Source organism: Larimichthys crocea, chromosome I (assembly GCF_000972845.2).
Source record: "Larimichthys crocea isolate SSNF chromosome I, L_crocea_2.0, whole genome shotgun sequence".
NCBI classification, from domain to species: domain Eukaryota; kingdom Metazoa; phylum Chordata; class Actinopteri; family Sciaenidae; genus Larimichthys; species Larimichthys crocea.
The window spans coordinates 7,407,115-7,431,774 of record NC_040011.1 but is presented as its reverse complement, the minus strand read 5'-3'; the positions used below and the strand labels follow the sequence as shown (position 1 = coordinate 7,431,774).

Here is a 24,660-nt window from a genome sequence, read left to right as displayed (position 1 = left end):
AACTCTTCTCCATCCAGTCCTGAGCCTCCTTCTCCAGCTCTATCCAAGTGGGTTTAGTATGTCTGGTTACTCTGGATTTGGGCTTCCTTAGGATTTGCCCAGACCAACCCCACTCCCTGCTCCATGTCTGTCTTTCTCTTGGTTTGTTTACTCCCACAGATCCATAAATGTAAATTTCAAGATTTATCACCATCATTTGAGCTAATTTTGATTGAAGTAGATTATTATTTTAAGCCTCTTAAGTTAATTACTAATAAAAAATGTCTATCTATAATGAGTATTCATGCAGATTTTTTAACCAGTAACCTGTCACAACAGTTATAATTCTAACTTTATTTATATGTAAGATTACAAGTCTGTCACATCTAAGTTTGATTTTTGCTTTTCCCTTTTTGATGCTTATTATACTATCATGTAACTAAGCTGGCGCTATGTTACTATTGTACAATGTGAACTATAGTATGACGGAATTCTTTGTTTATTTGTTCTTTCAATAAAGTTTGAAAGAAAGAAAAACTCATGTGGTGAATACAGTCGACCTGTGGAAGGAAAAAGTTTAATATGGAAAGAAATAATTAGTCAATGGAAACAATATTGGAAAATCCAGGAAAAGGGGAGACATTTATATAAACTACAAGGTGAAGTAGGTGAGGTGGGGTGTTGTGGAGGTATCAGAGTGGAACAGGTGACAATGAGCAGATAGGGCACAGTAGATTAAATAGCACACTCAACATAATAGGGAAGCATCCAACTGGTCTATGTAGCTGTGGGGGGAGAGAGACAGTGGAGCATGTGATGGTTGAATGTCATGGATATGAAAGAGGGAAGAGATGATGGCAGGGTTGCGGAGGACAGGAGCAGTGGAGAAAAGTTTCAAAAGTATAGTAGAATGTGGGAAATGTAGAGAAGGGAGGAAAATCATAATGAGATATCTTGTTTTAACTGGGTTAATAAAAAGAATTTAAAAAAGAAAATTAAATAGTAAAAAAGTAAAGTCCAGAAGAGGGCGGTATATGCAACTATAAGGAAGAAGAAGAAGCAGCAGTCGACCTGTGGGGGGCAGCACCGAGCCTGCTCTGCCGGAGCTGCAGCAGGAGAAGAAGTCAGTAACAACATGGTTGAGCACGGGGACATCCGCGTGGTTCACCGAGGTGGCAGTAAGATAAACTTCAGGGAGCCTGTCATCACCAATGACTCCAAGTAAGTGTGTGTTTACAGTCCGGTAATGTTTCGTGTGTACCGGGAGACGTCACCGCGTGACGTTTTCTATTAACGAGAGAGCTCGTGTCGGCGCTAGCTCTTAGCATTAGCAACACAAGCTGCTCGCGCTCTGTTTACAAAAGAGTTAAAACCAGCACGTGTCCGCCTGAGCCCTTCATTTCTAACCCTGACCTCAATCAGACACACACACCGTTCAAACACTGCAGAGTTTCGGTCTGTGCACAGAGTTCACCGCGTGTTAAAGGTGTGCTCGTGTCGCTGCAGGTTCCTGCTGTGCGCCTCAGGTGAGTGCGTGAAGGTGTTCAGCACCTCCACGGAGGAGTGTGTCCACGACCTGCGGGGACACACCGACCTGGTCACAGGGGTGATCATCAAACCCTCCAACCACCTGCAGGTACATCCTCTCCACCTCCAACACCAGCAACACCAACAACACCAGCATACTGAGGAAGAGCACAGCTTCAACTAACTGAGGGCATACATTAAATGAACTTATAACAGTAAACATACATTAAATGAACTTATAACAGTAAACATAGATTAAATGAACTTATAACAGTAAACATACATTAAATTAACTTATAGCAGTAAACATACATTAAATAAACTTATAGCAGTAAACATAGATTAAATGAACTTATAACAGTAAACATACATTAAATTAACTTATAACAGTAAACATACATTAAATTAACTTATAACATTAAACATAGATTAAAATTGACCCGTAACACAGTAAACATACATTAAAATTAACCTATTTGGATTATTTTAAATTAAACCTATGATAAGAAACTAAACATGTGCTTTACACCTAGAAAACCTATATAAAAAGTAAAAATAGAAATACATGTTCTTTGTAGAAATAAGAAATAGAACTACAAATAGAGATAAATAAATATATATATTGAATTAGGCTGTAGACATTGCTGCTGTGAATCAGGCCATATATTAGAGGTAGTGCAAGTGAGTCAGTGACACAATGTTCAGGAATCAGAGAATGGGATTATTCTGATTTATGAGATACTCACAGTAGTGAATGTACCATACGTTGTTTAGATTTATACAGTCTACAAGCACTAAAATATATTTTAAATGTGCTTTTTTTTTAGCCATTATAGATGGTCTCATTGATGCTTTATCCTAAAATAGGATATAGGTAGTTGTTGTGACATTTCAGTTCTCCTGATGATGCGTTTCCTCTTTTGTTGCAGGCCTACTCTTGCTCAGCAGATGGCACTGTCAGACTTTGGGACTTCACGGACGGCATCCTTATTAAGGTACAGCTTCATTCTCCAGTATTTGAAGTCAGAGCCCCCCACACCCACTCACTGTGTCCACTTCATCTCTCTTTGTATATTAGTGGATATTTTTCAAGCCTGTACTGAAAAGGCAGCTACTTTTTAATGAGGAAGATTATTTAGAAAGAAACTTTATTGTCCAGGATTAATTCAACAGCAGAGTGAGCAAGGTGTTCACGACTGGGAGGGTGACATAGTAGTGAAAATTAGTGTGTCAGTCTGTGTTGTGTTTTCTCTTTCAGACTTATGTCATCGGACACCCAATTTACTCCATCCACGCATCTGCAAGCCATGAAGGAGTCGTCTTTGTCGTTACTTCCATGCATGCTGACAAAAGACCTGGTAGGTTTGGCATCTTTTCTCTTTGTGGTCATTGCTTCGATTTGATGCTTAAACTGTCTCAGCATCCATTAGACACCATGTCGGTGGACAGTGTTGATGTTGTCTGAACCCAAAACCTCAACACTCAATACCATGCACTTCATAACTTCAGTCATTCAGCTACTTTCAGCCGCCTTTTTTTATAAAGCTTTACTCTCCTTCTTACAGCAGCCAGTGTAGTGAGTGTAGTTTTAGATGGCTGGAATGTTTATGTGGTTTTTGAAATCTTTTAAATGGTAGAAACTTGTAGACTTGCAGTTCATGTGCTGCTTCCAGCCGATTAATTCCAGTGTCTGCAGGTCAGATCAGGGAACTGCACTAGAGTATCCACATGCACTGTCTGTTAGGGTTTTTTACTCCACTAGGAGTCGCCAGTGACACAGAATGTTGAATTATTCTCAGGGGGGCTTCAACATGTTTGAAGTAACTGGGTAAGAGGTCACTGGGTAAGAATGTGTAATAGGCTCATTTTCGTGTGTGCGTGTGTTTGCAGACTTGCTCCAGCTGGTTGCGGTACATTTGCCACGGAGTGGAGATCAGATGGTGGAGGCCCGAGAACTTTCTGCTGTGCTCAGCGACGTCAGCTCCAACCCACTGGCCATCGTCTTCGGCAGAGGGGTACATACAATATCCACAATATGTGATACATACATACAGTTGATGTCTCCCATTTGGTTATTTTGCTGATGTTTTGGCCATGAGAGTTGGCTGTAACTGTCGTCAAAAACTCCAATAAACCCCAGATGTGCTTCAGAGTATAGATGATTTGTCTCTATATAAATGGGGTGTATAGAGCATTAAATAATTAGCTAGTTGATGGTGCCAACCTACTTCAACTACAGATCCCTGGTCAGCTGATTTATGTGTAAATTGTGAATAAAAATATGTTATCTTCCTCACAGGGCGAATATATTGCCTCAACTAAAGGTTTGAAGCTGGAGGTCTACCTTTTCAGGAAGCAGAAGGCATACAGGTGAGACAAAAGGCACAAAAACATTTTCTCTATCGGTAGACAAAACACAGATCAAGTTGCCACGTGCTGCAGGTCATGAATCATCAAACCCACGATGCTCATTTTCCTACAAAGCCACAAGGATGTTCAGTAACGCTGTACGTCTGTTCTTGTGTGGGTTGTTTACAGTTTTTTCCTCAAAGAAGACAACAAGAAGGGAAGAAGGAACACATTCACGTGCGTTGCCTGTCACCCAAAAGATGACTGCATTGCCACTGGACACGAGGATGGCAAGATTCGCTTGTGGTGAGTGGAGTAACAACGCGACCTTGACGCCAGTACACTCACACCCAGTGTTTGTCTCATTTATGTTGATATCTGCACCAGTGAAACTTTATGTTGTGCGCTTACTCAATATGACGTGGAGAAACTTTTATTTTTTGCTGTTTATCCTTTCAGGAGAAACTTCAACCAAAAGAAGGAGTACACATACTCCACCCTGCACTGGCACCACAGTGCTGTCAGCTCACTGTGCTTCACCCCAGAAGGTAGACGCCTTTCATACTAAGATTCTTCATCTCAGTCTAGTCTTTTGTCATAAAACACACTTCAAACTGGACGGAAACAAAATAAAATCCACCAAGTTCACCTGGTCTGGTAAAAATAAACCTTTAAATCACAGAATTAGATGTAGAAGTATTTGAGGCGAATGTGCTAAAAGTATCTACTAAAAGTGCTCGTTTTTGCCTCTGAGGACAACTTTATGGAAAGACTCCATAGACAAAAACCGTCATTTTACCCTGCAGATCATCGCAGCTTCATTAAAAGTGGACAGAAACAAGATGAGTTTCTCCAAAACCCTCTCTGTTAGTCTTTCCACAATCACCATCTCTGGTTAATTCATCAACGTAGATGAGACACGATGATGCTCGTGTGGCCAGTCCAGCACAGAGAGTGTGAAGTTGTTCAGGACGCCATGATGCCACCATATCTTTACATAGCACATAGTTGTTTGCCACTACATTCATGTTTTAAACCGCAAATATTTATATATATATTTATAAGATGAAGAAGTGGAGTTTTTGTCCTGTTACATGGATTAATTTCATGCCAAATTAACCTGATTTAGCTCATGAAAAAGACGGATGTCTTTCCTTATTCTTGTCTCTGTATTCATTTCTTCTTTGTTTCACCAGGCACCAACCTGCTGAGTGGAGGCATTGAGTCGGTGCTTGTCCAGTGGCGTTACAACCAAGAGGACCAACGGGAATTTCTGCCCCGTCTAGGAGCTGCGATCACACACATCACTGTGTCACCTGATGGATCGCTGTTCTTTACCTCACACAGTGACAACAGTAAGGAGCTGTAACCTTTCATTATTCACTCAGATGAAGCCTAATGAGCAACAAGATGCTGAGGATGGTTGTAGCAGTGCACAGTGTTTTATCATGAATGCACTGTGGTTGCCACTCGCTCCAAAGAGCTCACATTTGTGTTCTTTTTTTTTTTTTTTTTTTTTTTTTTTTTTTTTTTTTTTTTTTTTTTTTTATACTTTATTTTTATAGAAAGAGCATGTACAACATACAGAAATACATAGAACAAACAGTTGGTCACTTATACACCCATTCAGACATTATACTGGTGGAGTTACAAATACAATGACAGCTCAATGAGCATCTCTTGTGGACATGTACACAATCCATTTTTCCCAATAGTGCAAATATTTATCAGTCTGTAGGTTTAACGAAAAAGTCATTCTTTCCATATTTTGAATATTGGTCACAATATTGATCCAGTCAGACTCTGCCGGAGGTGCGGCCCGCAGCCAACTTCGAGTTACAGCTTTCTTACTGGCTGCTAATAGTATTTTTAAAAGATATTTGTCTGGCCCCAATATATGGGGTGCAATATTACCTAGGTAGATTGTAGAAAAAGATCCGTTAATTCCATCACCAAAAATGTTTTGAATTACCTGTGTAATCTTTTGCCAGTATGGCTGAATAGCTGGGCAGCCCCAAAATATATGAAAATGGTCTGCTAGCTGTTCACCACAGTTCCTCCAACACAGTCCCCTGGCCGTCTCCCCTGTTTGCACACATTTTAACTTAGGGGTTATGAAATATCTGACCAGATTCCGCCAGCAGAAATCTCTCCAGAGACCAGAACTGGTGGAAGTTGACTGTACAGAACAAATATTCAACCATTCTTCTTCTGTGATGACAGTTTGAGATTCTTTCTCCCATTTTAATCTAATCTTATCTGTTGAGTGTATCTTATTAGTTTGAATACAGGAGTACAACTTTGAAACGAGTTTCCTATTATCCTTTTTTTTGTACATGTCAATAAATATGTCAATTAAGTTGGTCTCACTTTCTTCAAGTGGTTTTACCTGGTCATTATAATAAGACCTAGTTTGAAGATACCTAAAGAAATCTATTTTTTCCAGCCCATATGTATCCGAAATTTTCTGAAAACTGTCAAATTCTCCCTTGGATGTAATTGAGCAGTAAGAGGTGATTCCTCTTCTATACCAATGTATAAACCTTCCGTCAATCCTTGCCGGCTTGAAGTCGGGGTCAAAGGCAACCCATCTCAGTGACTTGGCCTGTCTTTCAAATGATGGTGACCTACATTCCTTAAACCAAATGCGAAGACAAACTTTAGACCATTGGTTCAGGCCACTAGAATGCTGCTCATACAGTGTTTTACTGCCCAGTATAGATTGTAATGGTATGTCTAATTGTGAGATTTCCAAATCCTTCCATTTTGCTGTATAATTTGGGTTGCAGCAGCATGCCAGTGGTCTTAATTGCGCTGCCTTATAATAGTCTATCAGGCATGGGAGTGATCTGCCCCCTTTCTCTTTAGCCAGTTGTAGTGTTTTGAATTGGATCCTTGGTCTTCTACCTGCCCATAAGAATCTAGAGATCCACTTATCCCATTCGTTAAATTGCATTTGTGTAATCATTACTGGGAGAGATTGAAAGAGATATAAGAGTCGAGGAAGTAGGTTCATCTTTATTGTTTCTATCCTATTGTGCATGTCTAGGGGCAATTGAGACCATCTGTCAATATCTGACTTGATGTTTTTACTTACGGGGCCAAAATTGCTTTCGTATATTTTGGTTAAATCTTTAGGTATTCGGATCCCCAGGTATTTAATCTCCCTTGAGTTCCATTTGAGATCAAATCTGTCCAGTATGTCTTTTTGAGGAGAATAGTTATATCTTAAAATTTGAGTTTTTTGCACATTTAATTTATATCCAGAATAGGACCCAAAGTCTTTTAGTGTAGACATCAGCCTAGGAATGCTAGTCTCTGGCTCTGTTATAAGCAATAAGACGTCATCAGCATATAAACAAATCTTTTGCTCCATGCCTCCGACCACTATTCCTTTTATTACCGTCTCATCCCTGATTGACTGTGCCAAGGGCTCGATAAATAGGGCGAAAAGAGCCGGGCTGAGAGGGCAACCTTGGCGGCAGCCTCGCTCCAGCTCAATAGGCTGTGAGTGATGTCCGTTAATTTTTATCCTGGCATTTGGGGAAAGATACAGGGTTTTAAAACATCTAATAGAGTCTTCTTTAAATCCAAATCTTCTCAGCGTCAAATATAAGTACTCCCAGCGGACCGAATCAAACGCCTTTTCGGCATCTAGACTGAGTACTACAGCTTGTTTTTTCCCTTTAGTCACGTGATCAAGTATATGTAGCACCCGTCTGATATTGTCTTGCGTCTGTCTCTCACACACAAAGCCTGTTTGATCTGGATCCACTAAATCTAGTATAATGTGTTCTAATCTTTTAGACAGTATTGATGCATACAACTTATAATCAATGTTCAACACAGAGATAGGCCTATAAGCACTACACTCTTTTTTGTCTTTACCCTCCTTATGAATAACTGAAATGATTGCTTCACTCCATGTTCTTGGTGGTTCAGCCTCTTTAAGTGTATGGTTAAAGCAATCCGAGAGTATCGGTACTATTTGTTCTTTAAAGGTCTTGTACCATTCGGCTGGAAAGCCGTCTGTTCCCGGTGCTTTATTGGCCTTCAACTTAGAAATTGCCTTTTCTATTTCTTCCTTTGTGATATCTGCCGTTAGTGCTTTGTTCTGTTCTTCACCTATGGAGGGTAAATCTAGTGATTCCAGAAATGTATTTATTTCCTGAGGGCTAGTTATATTTGGTTCTCTGTATAGCTCTCTATAATAATTTTCAAAAATATGTTGTATTTCCTCTAATTTATGGCATGTTTTTTTAGTTCTCGGGTCTCTAATTTCAAATATAGAGCTCTCTGCCTGTTGCTTCCTTAGCCTCCATGACAAGAGTTTTAAGGCCCTAGGGCCGCTCTCATAATACCTCTGCTTAACATACTTTGCTTTTTTCTCTAAATCCTCTTCATAGAGTCCATTCAGTTCCTTTTTGATAGTATTAATTTTATTTAGGACGAGGGGGTCTTTCCCTTTTACATGCTCACTCTCCAACACTTTAAGCTTTTCTTGTAAATCAGACAGTTTTTTACTTCTTTCCTTTTTCTTATGAGATGTATAGGCAATAAGCTTCCCTCTAATCACTGATTTAGCTGCATCCCACAAAACACTTGGCGATACTTCCCCATTATTGTTGTTATCCATGTAGTCTTTAAATTCCTTTTGTACATAGTTCTTGCACGTAATATCATTTAAGGTACTTGTATTAAGTCGCCACAATGTATTTTTCTTTTTGTTGTCTAAGTGCATAGTTAGATAAACAGGCGAGTGGTCTGAGACATCCCGAATCCCTATACTACAATCCCTGATTCTATGCCTGTCCGAATTATTGGTGAAAAAATAGTCAATTCTTGAGTGCACTCTGTGACTTGCTGAGTAAAATGTGTACTGTCTAGCTGATGGGTTAAGCTCCCTCCATACATCGAACATCCCAAGCTCTGACAACAAACTCTTCATTACTCTAGCATTGGGAGCAGGTCTCTTTAATGTGTTAGAGGAGTCTAGTTTACATTGTAGCTGGGTGTTCCAGTCCCCCCCGCATAATAGAAGTCCAGTGGTTTCAGTGGCAATCAAATTAAAAATTTCCCTTATACAGGAAATTTCCTGGCCAGGTGGTATGTATACATTCACTAGTGTAACTTCTTTCTGTTCAAGATACCCCTTAACAATTACATACCGACCCTCTTTGTCACAAATTTCAGAAACCATTTGGAAGCTCACTCTATTAGGAATCAAGATTGCTACCCCTCGTTTTTTCCCATTTTTAAAGCTCGAGTAAAATGTATTTTTAAAACCATATTTTTTTAGTTTTTCATGTTCAATCTGGTTGAGATGAGTCTCCTGCCAGAATATCACATGTAATTTCTCCCTCTTCATTTTCGCAATAACCTTGCCCCTTTTTATCGGATTGTGTAGGCCATTTACATTAAGGGTAACTACCCTGTATTCCTGACATTGCATTTAATCTCACAGTTAGCACAAGTAAGTGAATGACATGCTTTTGGTGACCAGACTTGAACTGATTTCGAACTGTAGAACAAACTTGAAACATTGAATAAGAAAAAACTCAAGTGAACCTCCATTTTGAAGTAATATAACTACTTCTTAGGTGGGGGGAGTAGTCTAGTGATCCACCAGAGCCCCCTCTTCAGTGCAACTTGTTAAGCCCCTACTCAAGGGTGTATTTGTGCACTAAGTTCTTCAAAACACCAATCTCTTTCCCGTGTATGTCGGACAATCCTTATCATTCAATGGGTTAAAGACATTCTCACACAGCTATACATAAAAAAAACTGAAATTAAGAGCTGGCAGCTGTGTATTAATGGCTGATAATAATAAACAGAAATAAGTGAGGTTCAGTCTTAATAGGGCGGACGGAGAGTCAATTACAAAACATAGGTGATATAGTTTCTGCTCCCATCAGTCTTATTCCTCCGTTCCACGACCCCATGTCATTATCGTTTTTTTTTTTTTTTTTTTTTTTAAATGCTCTCAACCGAGACTCTGCCCTTATGTTGAAAAGTCTGTTACCTCCCTTTTCCGTTATCGCCGGGTCTATCACGGCCGTTGAAAGCTTCGCAGCCTTTCCTTGATCCTCTCTTGGTGGGACTGGGTGCTGGCCTGGGTGCTGGCCATGGTGCTGGCTGTCTTTGCTGCGCGCTGCCAGGTGTTTTTACGTGTCTTCTCCATGAACCCGGATGCCGCCGTGCTCTCGCGCTCAAGCGAAAAACCTCTCTTCTTCAAATCCTCCTCCGCCGCCGCCGCACTCTCGTATGTTACCGGTCCGCTGTCGAAGAAGACTCGTAGCTTGGCTGGCGGCGGTGTCTGGAACCTTATCCCCTTCTCTCGTAGAAGTCTCCTGATCCGTGCATACGCCTTTCTCTTTACCAGTGTTTCCGCGGGGTAGTCATGATCAAAATAAATCCTCCTTTCACCGTAGTAGATCTCTCTCTTCTTCCATGCGGAATGCAGCACCAGCTCTTTAGTTTTAAACTCTTGGAAGTAGACGACCACCGACCTGGGTTGTGCTTCTCTTGGGGGTTTCGGGCCAAGCGCTCTGTGGCACCGTTGTATGCCCAGCTCAACACTTGCGAGGGGCTGCAGCTCTTCTTTGATCATTTTGGCAATAAATTGCTGGATGTTGTTTTCCTCTGCTCCCTCTGTGATACCATAAATGCGTACGTTATTACGCCTCGAACGTGCTTCTAAGTCAGTGAGTTTCAGTTGCAATCTTTCCTGGGCTTGCAATGACTGACTCAGCGCCTCTTTGAAGTCCACAGAGCACTCTTCCATGTCGGCTATGCGGCTTTCTGCTTCGCACAATCTCTCCGTTGTAGCTTTAAGGTCGCTAGCCACTTCGCCTAGCTTGTGTTGAATTTCTTCCCTTATGTCAGTTAACTCCCTTTTCAAATCGTCTCTGATACTGTCTCGGAAGATGCCCAGTTCAGACTTTACCTCTGAGACCATGGACTTCAAGTCTGCACGGATGATAGCAATGTTAGCTTCCATATCCACTGCTGTTAGCTCAGCGCATTGTCCGCCATTACGGTCAACCTGTTCCTCGTCCATGGCCTCGACTTCAGACTCGAATATGTCGTCTTTCTCCACTCTCTCGGGTTGTTTACCCTTGCCCTTCTTGTTTTTTCCCCCCTCCATCGTTAGTTAGGACAAAATTTTCAGAGTAAATGTATTTCAAATGGGGAATAAACTCCGACCGACCGGGAGGGATTATTTATGCGACCATCCGCATCTGTCGCTCCACCGGAAGTCTCACATTTGTGTTCTTGACTGATTTGTCTGTTCGGCTGTATTAAGTGATTTCTGCTCTTCTTGTTTTAGAGATCACAATCATCCAAAGTTGTTTGAAAGTGTCGGCTGCCATTCAGGGCCTGGTCAAAGGTGAGTAGAGACCTCAGGTGGCACAGCATGTAGATTGATCATAAACATGCTGCTGTACGGGCACATAGATAACACATAAAACAACCTTTAACAGTTCCTGGAAAGCAATCTAGCTTCAGTCCAGTGTCCGTTAAAGAAGGTTTTAATTCACATTTTCAGCTAAACCAATAAACTGAGTTCACACTGTGATTGTGCAAAGATGAAGGAAAATAACAAATATCTTTTTGACTCAACACAACTACAGTGCTGTGTTCAGAGACACTCAGAAAAGAAAGTAATTGTTTCTCCTATATGTAAATAGTTTGTTTGAGATTGTAAATATTAAAATAGATTGTTTGATTTTCATTTGTCCTGTAAGTGTGGGGAGTAACTATCAGGACCAGAGTGAGTTGATGAAGTGAATGAAAAGTTACTGAAACAAAGTTATTAAACTATACGACAACAGTTGCTCAGTTCAAAGTTTAATGCATGTAAGACATCAGTCAGATGAAAAGGTCTGAATCTGTCAGTTTTTACTCGGATAAAAAAAGCTATTTTATGTCGGTGTGTCTTGTGCAGGAGAAAGTGTCACAACAGACTTGATGATGGACCCACGCAGCAAATCCCTGGTGCTGAATGGGAAACCAGGTCACCTACAGTTTTACTCCCTGCAAAGAGACAAACTTCTGTACAACGTAAGCAACTCTAAAATAAGATAACCGTGGATATAAGAAGTTTATTTCAGTCACAAACAGAAGCTTCAAACACAAATCTGATCCACAGGCTCACTTAACAATACTGTCACCAACGCTGTGATCTGATGCCATCTTTCCCACAGCTGGACGTAGTGCAGCAAGAATACATTCATGAGTCGGGCCTGCAGCAGTTTGAAGTAGTCAAGGCGGCCTTCGACGCCTCAGGCAACTGGCTGGCTACAGTGGAAGAAAGAAAACAGAAAGGCGCTGAGGTGGAGCTTAACTTGAAACTGTGGGAATTTGACGAACAAACACAGAGGTAAAGATGTTGTCATGTTTCAGTCAGTCAGCACCACAGATACATTTAGCCTAAGACTAAAAGTCAAGACTGTAAAAAAAGTTTCCAACCACAGCTCTGTAACATGCCGACTGTATCACCTGCAGTTTTGTGCTGAACACGACCATCTCGGCCCCCCACGAGGCCCAGATTACAGGCATGTGCTTCTGCCACTCCACTGACAACCAGACCACCATGCTGGTCTCCACCAGCAAGGACGGGCACTTCAAAGCCTGGCAGCTGGACGCACAGGCCCACACAGAGGGTAAGCAGTCTAGCCCCCTTTTTTTTTGACAGTTCAGAGTTACAAAGTTTGACTGAGCTGTGTGAAAGTGTGGTAATATTTACTTTAAATGTGTCTGTGGTGTTCCGCTCCAGTTTATTCTTCAAGAACGAAGCATTCTTCACAAGCCAATTGTCACATATTGATTTGTGCTTTCAGTAGTTGACCTTTTAACTGGAGCTCTTTTTGAAAATGTTTTAGTAACCAAACAGAAGTTCAGTGGGTTTTTTTAAAACATCACAGCAAACGATACAGGGTTTGTACAAAGAAGGTTTGGAGGTTACATTTTAACTGCAATGTTTTCAAGGTTAGGAATATGAATTCAAATATATAAAACACCAAATAATGTTGAACATCAGGCACTCATGTAAACTAAAAAACTTTTAATATTTGAAATGAAATGACCCCGTATGTTTGTTTTTTCATGTGCACTCGTCTTTCATAGCTACATAAATCTGTTGATTGTTTCCACTGGAAATGATAAAGCATGAAGTAATCATCAAAACATACAAAGTTAATATGAACAACTGGTAAAATAATTAATGTAATGATGTAGTTTTTAGATACCTTGAAAGTGCCTGAATGTTTCTCTTTGCATTGTGTAACATTTCGAGGCATCTAGTGGTTGTCGTTGCTGATTGCAACCCTCTTGCCTCACCCACTTTATCCCAGCTTTAAGTAGAAACCATGGTGACCATGAAATGTGCAAAAAACGTGGAACGTCCTGTCTAGACCTGAAAGTTTAAGTTTGTCCGTTCTGAGCTACTGTAGAAATATGGCAGTCTAAAAGGCTCATCCTAAGATAACAAAAATTTCAGGTGATTATACTCCAATGAAAACATTGTTGTGCATATTATATTACATTTCTGCCATATTCTGTAAATGGAGCCTGGTAAATTTGACACACTGGACCTTTTTTAAAAAAGCTGTTCAAACCCTGAATACCAACCATAGTTGAGAGAAATGACATACAACTTCTTTGAACTCAATGAAATACTCCATTTTAAAGCTATGAACTGTAAGGATTCATAGCTTTAGCGAACTACCTGGACAAACAAACCAGATGTAATATCCTACCATTGCACGGATGGTAGGATATTACATCTGGTTTGTTGCAGACGATGCTCTTATCTAAACTGCTTTGTACAATTGCGATGCACATTTTTAGCTGGGGAAGAAATCAGTAAGAATCAAGTCACTGTGTTGGTGCCACCCTCCACCATTCTGGCTTCACAACAGAGCAGGTTGAATATTACGTTTGAGCCAAATTAGGCTGTATTTCTCACTAATCCAACACTCTGTGTCTGTCTCCCTCTCTCCTTCCACACGAACATGGCAGCAGATGAACGTCCTTCCTGGTCGTGTGATTTCGTCGGAGCCTATCACAGCCTGGTGCCCGAGTGTTGCTGTTTCTCAGCCGATGGTTCTCTGTTGGCCGTCAGCTTTCAGGAGGTGGTGACTGTGTGGAGCACGGCCTCCTGGGAGCTGCTGACAACTCTGTCCCAGCCGCCAAAAGCCATCAGGTCAGAGCATAAATCATTCACTAGGGCTGGTTAGACTGAGAATTACCATTGAATGCTCGGTCAGATTCTTTGTATTGTGTTTTAGTTGCCTATCTTCTGGTCCAGTGTGTTTGTGGTTAGGACACATTATGAAAAAAGCAGAAGTAACATACAAACAATACAACCACAGTTTGTCTTGTGATCAAGCAGTCAGTGTCAGTTCAAGGGCAGGACTAGTACAGACTGATAAAACAGAAGTGCAGGCTGGATACAGAAACATCAAGGACTTATATTCGGTTAAAAAACAATGTGGTTTGGCTGAGTAACACATGATTGTACACAACAAAACGGTAAACTGCACAAGCTCACTGCAGTTTTGATCAGAAACGCACGAGAAAATGGTGCATGTGTGGGACTATTTTCAGCTGTGGATTAATCCACATTTGGTGCAGCTGTGTGTGCATGTTAATGGTAGCATAATAATATATAGCCAGTCATATCCTTCATATCCTTTAAACTAAAAGGTGTTTAGAGACACAGAAGTGTTGATTTAGTTGAATAACCCATCTGCAGCATTTCAATACATTATGCTGATGTTGAAAGACGACCAGACAAAAAGGCAGGCAGCAGCATTAAAGTGTATATACCTGTACAGTAAGACTCATCATATGTATAAAATAACATCCTAAATTAAATTACTATGAATGTGTTTGTGTCTTTAAATGACTGTCAGAGGTATAATTAAACCAGATGGTGCAACTTTAATACTGTAATGTGGCACACAGACATAAGTGCTTTAACAAAGAAGGCCAAATGTAGTTAATAAGCTTCAAAAAGATCATGAACTGCGACTTTATTCTGGACTGCATATTCACTAAATTAACATTAGATGTAGAGCTGCTGTACTGTAAAATGTTTCCACAGTAAGAACGAACTGAGCTCACATTTAGAAAAACATACAACTAACAGTGCACACACACCCACACAGAGATTCACTAAGCAACCAGTTGTTTTAGAGTTTGGACATCTTTGAACAGTTAAGTAACCTTTTCACTATGCTGGCAGAGGTCCAGAGTGTCGTTTTCTCACAGCAGACGAGGGACGTAGCCTCAGAAAAAGAAGGGCTGCCTGTCAGCCGCTGGCAGTTCCCTCTGCTTGAGAAGGGGCCCTCAAGGTCAACGAGAACAAACTACTGTTGTTAGTTTCTGTACCACTTTTTGCACAAAGCCAAGAACACTCACCATCAGCATTTAGTATATTTGCAAGACAAACAAAGATAGCTGAGTTGCAATTTCTTACAATGAAGAAAGAAACTTATTTTTAACATTAGAGAATAATAATGCATAACATGTGAGCTCCGCAAACTCAATCATACTCTTGACCGATTCAGTTGAGCAGACATTTCCTGTGTAGTTTGGGAGCTGAGAGAGAATTTCTGCATAATAAGACGTTAATGGTCAGCTGTTTTGACAGCTGCCCGACACATAACCACCACCTATGGATGTGTAGAGCCTGACCTCCAACCTCGCCAACTCTCTAAGATAGACAAAATTCACCTGACACAAGGTGTCAAAGAAATAAGACAAGAATTATTTTTGCATGAATAAATAATATTAATAAACATGTAGACTGCAGCTTTTGTCTGAAACTGATTGATTTTCAGGGTGTTTGGTTCTTGGTGGGTGTTCAGACTTTCACTTGCATGTTTGTGTTTGAAGCCCCCAAAGCAGAAAACTTCTCAAAAGCTAATCCTGTGAAATATGTGTGGTGTGAGGAGTTGTGCTGGTTGGTTTTGCGGAGTAAAGGAGGGTGGGGGTTGCACTTAAGATATTTTATAGTCACAGGAAAACAAAAGAGACTTGTTTTTTTCTCTCCACCAGGAATCTTTGTTTTGGCCGACTAAGCTGTTCCAAGTATCTGCTGGGAACCACCGGCAACAACCTGCTCTGCTGCTGGAACCTGCTCACCTGCTCATGTAAGGCCAAAACTTCAACCTCGCAGCTGAACGCATATGTTAGTTTGGTTCATGCACATAAACGTTCTTTTCTGTTCCCTGTCTGGCAGTGGAGTGGAGCACTTCGATGGACGTCAGTCTGCTGCTGGCTGACCCGATCTCTGAGAACATGGCTGCCTTCTGCCGTCAGGCTGGAAGCACAGACTGTAAGCTTTAACCTGGGTTTGTTATGGAAGTTCAAGGGGAAACCAAACTCTCAGTGCTGTTGAATGCAGAAACTTTAAATATTTTAACAAGACTCAGCAGGGGTCTACAGTCGTAACATGCTAAGCAGATATAATATTTACTGTGCTCACCATCTTAGTTTAGTGTGTCATTATTTTTGCTCGTCATTAAAGTATTTGGCAAATTAGTATTTGGCCCAAAGATGGCGCTAGAGGAAATTTCATGGTAATCCAATCAACAGTAATATTTCAGGCTGGACCAGAGTGGTACTAGCTGGAGCTACACTTTTCACTGAGCCATGTAGGTACGGCTGCGGCGTGTGTTGTTTTTAATTGATTTCAAGGGAGCATGTGGCAGCATTAAATATAACTATCAGTCATCACGCTGATGGTCTTGGTTATTTATGTTAGTCATACAGAGGCATCTGTATTTCACAGCCAGTTACAAACTCGCTGTGGCATCTATGAAAAAAATCAGTTTATTTAGAAACTTAACCAGGTTGATTGTCGAGTATATTCTTGTCAGCTTTGACTCTTTCTGTTCACCATTTCCTTCACTGAAGTGAAAAAGAGAATGATTTTCTTTCTTTTCTATTTCCAGTGTTTGTGTTTAAGCCCAGCGAACCTCGGCCACTGTTTTCCCAAAAGGCCGTGTGCCCGGGGAAGGTGACTCGCGCCATCTTCGCCCCGAGGGAGGAGATGCTGGAGAGCTGTGAGGAGAGCAGCCAGTGGCTGAACCGCTCCCAGTTGTACTTCCTCACGCAGCACATGGTGAACACTTTGTTAATGTTTTAATGTTTAACTGTGTTTTATAAATTAAGTGATTGGTCCAAAAGGATATACGTATTTAAACATAATGAATTCAGTCAGACAAGATGGACACAAGCTACATCTTAAGTGTCTGTATGCTGTTGGCTGATGTGGACTCTTTCTCTGCAGGACCTCATGACATTCACCACCAAAGTGGAGGAGGACAGACTGATGGCATCGAGCAAACAGGTACAGCACTCTCAGTAGTGGAAGAAAGGTCCAGTTAGTCAGCTTCAGCATCACCATGAGGTCGCACACAGCAGAGACGCCAGAGAAGTTACTGCGTCAGGCCAAGAAATAATCAGCTGCACAACCCTCCATAAAACCACAACATATTGCTTTTATTCTTCGGTTTTGTACAGACTAAATAAATAACCTGTAACGTGTTAATCAGAGAGCTGGTAGGACCGAGCCAGACTTTTTATATGCCATATCTCTTTGAGTGAGGCACACATCTCACAGCCTTCTCAGTAAGCGTATTGCAGGATTTAAGGACTGGGTTTTCTTTTGGACTCTGTTTTGTAGATATTCTCTTTGACATTTAGGAAGTCAAATTTCATAACAGGAGGTTTGGCAGACAGTCACTTCCGAGCAGTGCGAGTGAAGGAAGACAGCGATGACTAACAGCTGTTAACAGTGAAAGTGTAAAAGTATTTTCGGTTAATTATGAAACTGTGGTGGGACAAACTCGAGATTATTAGGTGGAAACACTGGTGATATCCTCACAACTGGGGTGTTGAGAGACTTTCAAAAAGTGCACTGGTACTACAACATTACATATAACTCTGTTTTCAATGACAAAAAACAGTTTTCAGCTTTGTGGCGATGTATTTTCATTCAAGAAGGTTTTTAATTAGTTTATTTATCTTAAGAAGTAAGAGACCACATAAATTCTAATTCGCCGAATTTGGACAGACGTGGCTTTAACTGGAGAGGAAGGCGGTGAAATACTGTGACCTGAAAGTAACTAAAGCTGTCAGAAGAATGTAGTGAAGTCAAAAGTACAGATATCTTCTCTGAGAATGGAGTAGACGTGTAAAGCTGCTTCTCAAGGAGAGTACAAGTACCTCAGATTTGTACTTAAACACTGTTTGAGTAAATGAGCACAGATCAGCATCAAAGGCCTTCGAACATTTTTGTCGTGCCACTCAAAACCTCAGGATGTTACATACCGAGCATGTTTGAGTCTGTTGAGTTTGTTAGCTTGCTTCCTCGTGTTTGAATTGAACAAAACAAACAAAATTTAATTCTGCTTAGTTAAAGTTAAAGGAACGAGCAAGACGTTCTGTGGACTCTTTATTATTAATCCAAATAAACTCCACCTGTTGTCTCTCATACTGTCTCAGTGCTGAAGATTTACCTCTGTCACCACCTTCAACCTTTTGTTCCTTCCTCCTTCAAGCTTGTGATCGACGACAGCGTTGCCATGACGCCGTTCTACCTGTTGCTGGGAAAACACAGACAACAGGATAGTGGAGACGCACAGAGCGGCATCTCTACTGAGAGGACACCTCTCCCACAGGGCTCTGTCGCTATCAAAGAGGTGTGTGTGTGTGAGTGTGTGTGTGTGTGTGTGCTGGTTCATTGACATGGTTTGCGTGATGATATTGCCTGGAGTTCAGGACAAAAATATTTATTTAAGTGAACGAGTGAAGTGTGTTTGACTTATTTTTCAGACTTTTGTGATATTTTGAAGCCATATTTGTTTTTGTTTTCTTATGTTTGTTGTGCAATAAACCTTTTTTTTTTTTTTTTTTTCCTGACAGCTTCTGCAGACGCCAGCTCACGTCTTGCCCTCCACCTCTTTCCTCTGCTCAATGTTTGTGCAGTCTCTGCTCATCTCCGTTACAGAGCCCAGGTCAGTAGTTTGCTGGAGGAGTAATCCCCAAATCATTAATAACGCCATTTATAACAGGAACAGCACCAATAATCAATACACACTTTATTAAACAATTAATCAAACTAATAACTGACAGCACTCTTAATAATACTTTGACAGCTGTGCCACAGCTGGCGTAGCGCCCACTCTAGACAATGTCTGTGAGGTTCTCCGCTCTGCTGTGCTGAGAATACGCAGCTGCTCTATTCTTTACAGATGCAGTGACCTGCTGCATGGCATAGAGAATCTGATCAGTTTTCAAAATAAAACACATGCGCAGACTCACGGTCGTAAAAACTAAGCACCAACCTCCGTGGCCGCAAAGTCAACACAGAAGTGTCAGAAACTTGTAGTTCCGTAATAGTTACCACATTCTGAGCTTTCGGCTCTTTCGAGACCTGGGATGAGTGACGTCACAGAGACTATACCCATGTTTTATACAGTCCGCAGTACAGAAGAGAAAAGTTCAAAGTAAAATTCAACTACATAGCCTGCTTACTCATGACAGAAGCACATAAACCAGTGAATGGTTTGTCTGGCATGCAGAATGTTTTGCTTCTTCTGAAGCCGCTCGGAGAACAGACCAAAACAATGTTGTGGCATCACTGAGCCATGCCTGGTGGACTGCAGGAGTTAAAGCACCCTGTGCCAAACTCTCATGTCATTAACAAAACTCTCTCAACTCATATTAACAAATATAATGTGTTCATACAGACACACACATGTCGACAGTCTTCAGTTTGGCATCAGTATAATACAAAGAGAAACTGTATTTCAGTACAAACATTGACCCATAACAAAAGCAATTGTTCACTGCTTCCTGTTAAGACTGCACGTCCTCCTCACATGACCAGATATTTATCTTGCTAGATATCTCAGCAATTGGAAAATCAGAGCTATAATCATAATGTGAACTCACTAGGCTCGTATGAAAATCATTAGCCAACAAAGACTGAAATTTGGATGTCATAATGGTTATCTGTGCCCTGTTTTAATATGAATACGATGGTCTAATTGTGCTTACCTCACTGTCTTCATCTATATGGGTGTGATAATCTCAGCATGAGTTGACAAAACACTGCTGGAATTTGCTGCTCGTGGGAAAACTTGGCCTTCTCTTGTTTATCTCTGAAAATCTGCACAGTCACGTTAACCTTTTTTTTTTCTCCACTCCATGGCCTCAGGGAAGAAAATAAAGCCACAGAGGAGGAAATGGAAAGCGAGAAAGAGGAAGAGGATTCAGAGGAGGAAATGGAGTCTGGAACCACAAGACCAGAGCAGGCCCCCCTGGGACGCCATGCAGCAGAGTCTGCAGCCCCCGCACTGACGAAAGCCCAGGTTAGGGAACTAAGAAGGGTGAAGAAACTTGACCGCAGCTGGTTCGCAGGGCTCCTGGACTCTTGAACGTGACCGTGTACAATGACAGAGACTCACACAGATACAGTGCCTATAGAAAGTTTTCACCAGTGGATTTTTCTTATTGTTTTACACCATTAAATCAGTGGATCTCTTCTAGAAAGAATAAAACAATGTGTAAACTGGTCTGTGCAGATACAAAAAAAATATTTGATTACATAAGTATCCATCCCTTTTGGCAGTAATTACAGCCATGAGTCAATGTTGACAAGTTTTTATCGGTTTCCAAGTCCTACAAGAAAGTCTGGATTGGATTGAGGTCTGGATTCTGCCTCTGCCTCTCATGAATACTAACATTATTGTTTATAAGCAGTCCCTGTGTAGTTCTGGCTCTATGCTTGTTATAAAAAAATAAATCTTTTCCCAAGTCACAGTTCTCTCAGACCTGCAGCAGGTTTTCCTCCAGGATTTATTTATATTTGGCTGCAGTTTGGGACCTGTGTCACCAAATTTGTAACATGCAAGCTGCAGTTTTGAACATGAGATCCATGCACAAGCTCTGCTAAATGACTCAGCAACTTCTGGAATCTTCGTCACCGCCCATCGGTTTCCACAATGTTTGGCAGGATGGCTACACCACCAGACTTCATGCAGGGGTTTTGTGTTTTTGCTGACGTGAACATATAATTTGGAACGATCAAAAAGTTCAATTTAAGATTTAAAAGAACATAAAACTCTTATTTAACTTCAGTCTCCCAAATGCCTGCCTGCTGCTAATCATGAGCCGTATTTGATTATTAATATTTTTTTTGATCTTATGTTTTCCGAGGAATGTCGAGTACATTTGTCTTGTGTCCTTTCTCCAACTTAACTTGTCACAGACTCGACTGAAATCTTCAGTGGTTCCCAACCCTTTTTTGTTTGACATAATTGTTGAAGTTTAGGTTTGGTCATATTTGTACTTAATACCTCTATCACTTGGAGAAGCTTGATGTTTGTATTTATGGATATTTTTTTAACTATCCATACTTTTATATTGACTTGCAAATCAGTCAGGTTGGTGAGAAAGTGAAGTATAACTGTGACTCCGCCTTGTGTCATTTGTAAAAGTTTTTGTAAAATGCAGATATATTTGTATATTTAAAAAAAAAAATGGTTGGGAATCACTTCATCTTCGTGTTGCAGTATTTAAAATAAAATCTGCTTCTTCCACATAAAGCTTTATCTAACTGATAAAACACCCTTCATACAGCATGTTTTTACTTGCACATTGTCTTTTTGTTTCTTGCTGATTAAAAAGCTCAGATCCAGTGATTCAACAATAAAACATGAAAAGGTCCATGAAGGGAGGGAGAGGCCGACTTTCTATAGGCACTGTCTGCATGCGCATACTGTATATGTGCAATTACACATTTTTCTACACTTAATAAAGATGGAAGTTTTTCTTTAAGATGCCTGCTTTGATGATTTTGCCACGTCCCTCACCTTGTTACATAACGTTAGTGTTTCTTCCAGAGTCCAACCTCGCAGCTTTTTTCCCCGTTGTGTGTTGTAATTCAGTGTGAATGAATGTTATATATGTAGATGACGTTTCTCAACTTGTTGTGTAAGCAGTTGAACACTGACACACTTTTAGACAGACTCTCAGCTAATTATGACACTGAATGAATTCCTAACATTTCTTCTGAAAACGCAACCCAAGAAATTTCACTTTACAGCTTCTTCGATGTCAACATAAACTTTTCAAGGTCACATGACCTTGTAAAACCAGGCTGGACTAACGAAACCTGAAGTCCTTACTAAGCTGTCTCACAAGGTCACATTTTGTTCCCAGTGTTCGATGAGAAAGAGCACGTTCATCTCAGCATTTTTCAGTTCCTTTCTTCATCAGGTGCCTGCTGGCTCCCACCGCACGATCGCCTGACCTCTGCATTCGACGTCTATCAGAGGCTGAATAACCATACATATCCTTATTGCGTCCTAAGCAGTTTATCTTTCACCTTTATTGTTTCATATGGGCTGAGATTGTAAAACAGATCTGTTGTGTGTGTGTGTGTGTGTGTATCTATTATATCTGTATGTGTATGTATATAATATGGGTGTGTGTGTATATATATATATATACGTGTGTGTGTGTGTGGTGATGATATATTGTGGTGTGTATATATTTAATATATATATATATATAAGATACACAACACACACAACACACACACACACACACACACCATACATACATACTTCACGAGAACCAAAAACAAAGTTATGTCTAAACCCTGGAACTACAACTAGTTTGATACTACCTCTACCTTAAGATTTAGGCACCAGACTGAACAACAGACAATCCTTTAAAATTTAACTGATCCTATAATATATAACAAATATATTAGTTCATTTGAATGCAACCAGTACAACAAGACTGCTTAACTTTAACTTACAGAAGAGGTTTCAGACTGTGTGAGGGTAGGAAGTAAAAACTCAAATTTTTTTGTGGAAGTGTTCATTGTTTTAACTAGAAGGAGCACTTTATTGATTAAACATTGCACTCCTGTGACATTGTTGGACCCATGATGAACAGAATCAATGCACCAGAACCAGAATATCATCATGTCCACTAGCTCGGCTCAGCCTTGATGTATATTAACATACAAAAACATGAATTTGTGTTTTCACTGCCGGTGAAAACTTTTTTTTGGCCCTGCTATCAGTGTAGACATGGAACTGTTGACATTATGTGGGTACATCGGCCCTAACGTTTGGCAGGTTGCCAACTTATTGTTTTACACTTCGGCTCTCAAGAGCTTTAGACTGTCAGCTGTATCCAGTCTTTATGCTAAGCTAAGCTTACAGACGGCTGGTGCATACCTCCTGCTCTCACATTTCCCAAAGTTTCAAACTATTCCTTTAACGTGCTCTCTCAAACAAAGCAAGGTTAACTTGCTTTTCACAAAATGAATCAATTATCTTTAATAAATGACTGACATGTCACATTGGGCAATGCTTGAACTTCTAACATCTGACTTTCTCTATCAGCAGTGCTGATAGTCTGATACCGCTTTTCTAGTAAACTTCGGTTTCAACGTAACGAGTGAACAGAAGGTCTTGACAGGAGGTTCTGACCATTTCTTTGAAAGGAAATCTGCCTTTCTCTGTGAGTGATTATTATCTTAGAAGATACTAGAAATCTCCAGAGAGGATATCTCCACCATGCACACTTATCTCAAGTCCTAGTTCCTGTCTGTAGACATTGGACTTTCGCTACAGCCAGTGGCCTTTCCCTTCTCAAGTATGCTTTCCTTCAAGCACCAGCAGGGGCTTAAATTGCTGCTTTTTTAAGGTGTCATTCATCATGTTGAACCCTGTGCCCCCAAACTGACAAATCCTTCTGTAACAAAACAAGTCTACGGCACAAAATAGTGAATGCATTTTAATACAAGCCCGTTATGCCAGTCAGCATGTGATAATTTAGGGTCTAAATAATTAAAAACAAGACAGGATATAAAACAGCAGATGGAATTATATCAGGACATATAGGACAAATCAGTTTTATTGTTGTTAATCAACCTTTTATAGGTACAAAATGAAAGATAAAATGTGACATATTTCTGTATGCGATGTCTGATCCTGGAACAGAACATTCAGAAAAGGTCCTATTGTATTAACTGGCTGTCTCACTAATTAGCAGTACATTGGTATTTAGTGTTATGTAAAGCTCTTAAAATGGTACTAGCTCCTGATGTGATGATCACAACACACTCGTGGTTTTATTAAGTGTGTATCAGCAGTTAAATATATAAACACATTGAGTATGAATGCTAAAATAACCACAAAATGCCGACTAACGTGCCCCAGGCCAAGTTCTTCTGTAGGGCAACAAAAACCAGGTCACTCTTTGTCTTTTCGTCAGACACGCAAGTCCAGATCATCCAGCTCAGCTTAAAGTCACTCAGTTTAACACTGGCTGCCTGAAAGAAAGGGTTTCTGGGGAGGAAATTAGCAGCTAACTGCTGTGGTATGTGACCTGACACAGCAGCAGCCAAGGCCAAGAAACCCAGGGAATGTAATACAGCACACACACAAAACTAAACAGACGGGCGATTGTAAAGGTTTTCTTTATTTAAGAGACCTCATGCAATACAAGCAAAACCAACATCCTTGTATTCAATGGAGTGCGATTATGACATAAAATTGATGATTTCTTCATGATTTAATGCTTTTGTCTATTGAACTACAACTAAATATATATATATATATATATATATATATATATAGTCAGATTAAAGCAGTATGATACACATGTACTCAAATAAAATGCAGTAATTGTACTTTATAACACTGAGAATACAGAGATGTACTTTATACATAAATTCAAAAAAATCTTATGAGAAACCTCAAT

The 24,660-nt window shown here is 40.4% G+C and overlaps 1 protein-coding gene across 3 annotated transcripts; it reads left to right on the top strand.

Moving 5' to 3' along the window:
- The first annotated feature begins 1,045 nt into the window (after nucleotides 1-1,045).
- wdr75 (WD repeat domain 75) lies at nucleotides 1,046-21,714 on the top strand. 3 transcript variants are annotated; one of them, XM_019276605.2, is made up of 21 exons: nucleotides 1,046-1,200; nucleotides 1,486-1,615; nucleotides 2,436-2,501; nucleotides 2,765-2,864; nucleotides 3,397-3,521; nucleotides 3,806-3,876; nucleotides 4,045-4,161; nucleotides 4,315-4,403; nucleotides 5,052-5,210; nucleotides 11,186-11,245; nucleotides 11,804-11,919; nucleotides 12,063-12,238; nucleotides 12,364-12,521; nucleotides 13,882-14,062; nucleotides 15,922-16,016; nucleotides 16,106-16,201; nucleotides 16,821-16,990; nucleotides 17,159-17,218; nucleotides 18,432-18,572; nucleotides 18,796-18,887; nucleotides 20,093-21,714. In XM_019276605.2, exons 1-21 carry the CDS (start codon nucleotides 1,115-1,117, stop codon nucleotides 20,310-20,312), a joined length of 2,508 nt encoding a protein of 835 aa, XP_019132150.1. In that variant the 5' UTR covers nucleotides 1,046-1,114; the 3' UTR covers nucleotides 20,313-21,714. The 3 variants fall into 3 exon arrangements, with proteins under 3 accessions (XP_019132150.1, XP_019132148.1, XP_027142544.1); XM_019276603.2 differs by having other exon boundaries at nucleotides 13,879-14,062; XM_027286743.1 differs by having other exon boundaries at nucleotides 13,876-14,062.
- The last annotated feature ends 2,946 nt before the right edge of the window (nucleotides 21,715-24,660 follow it).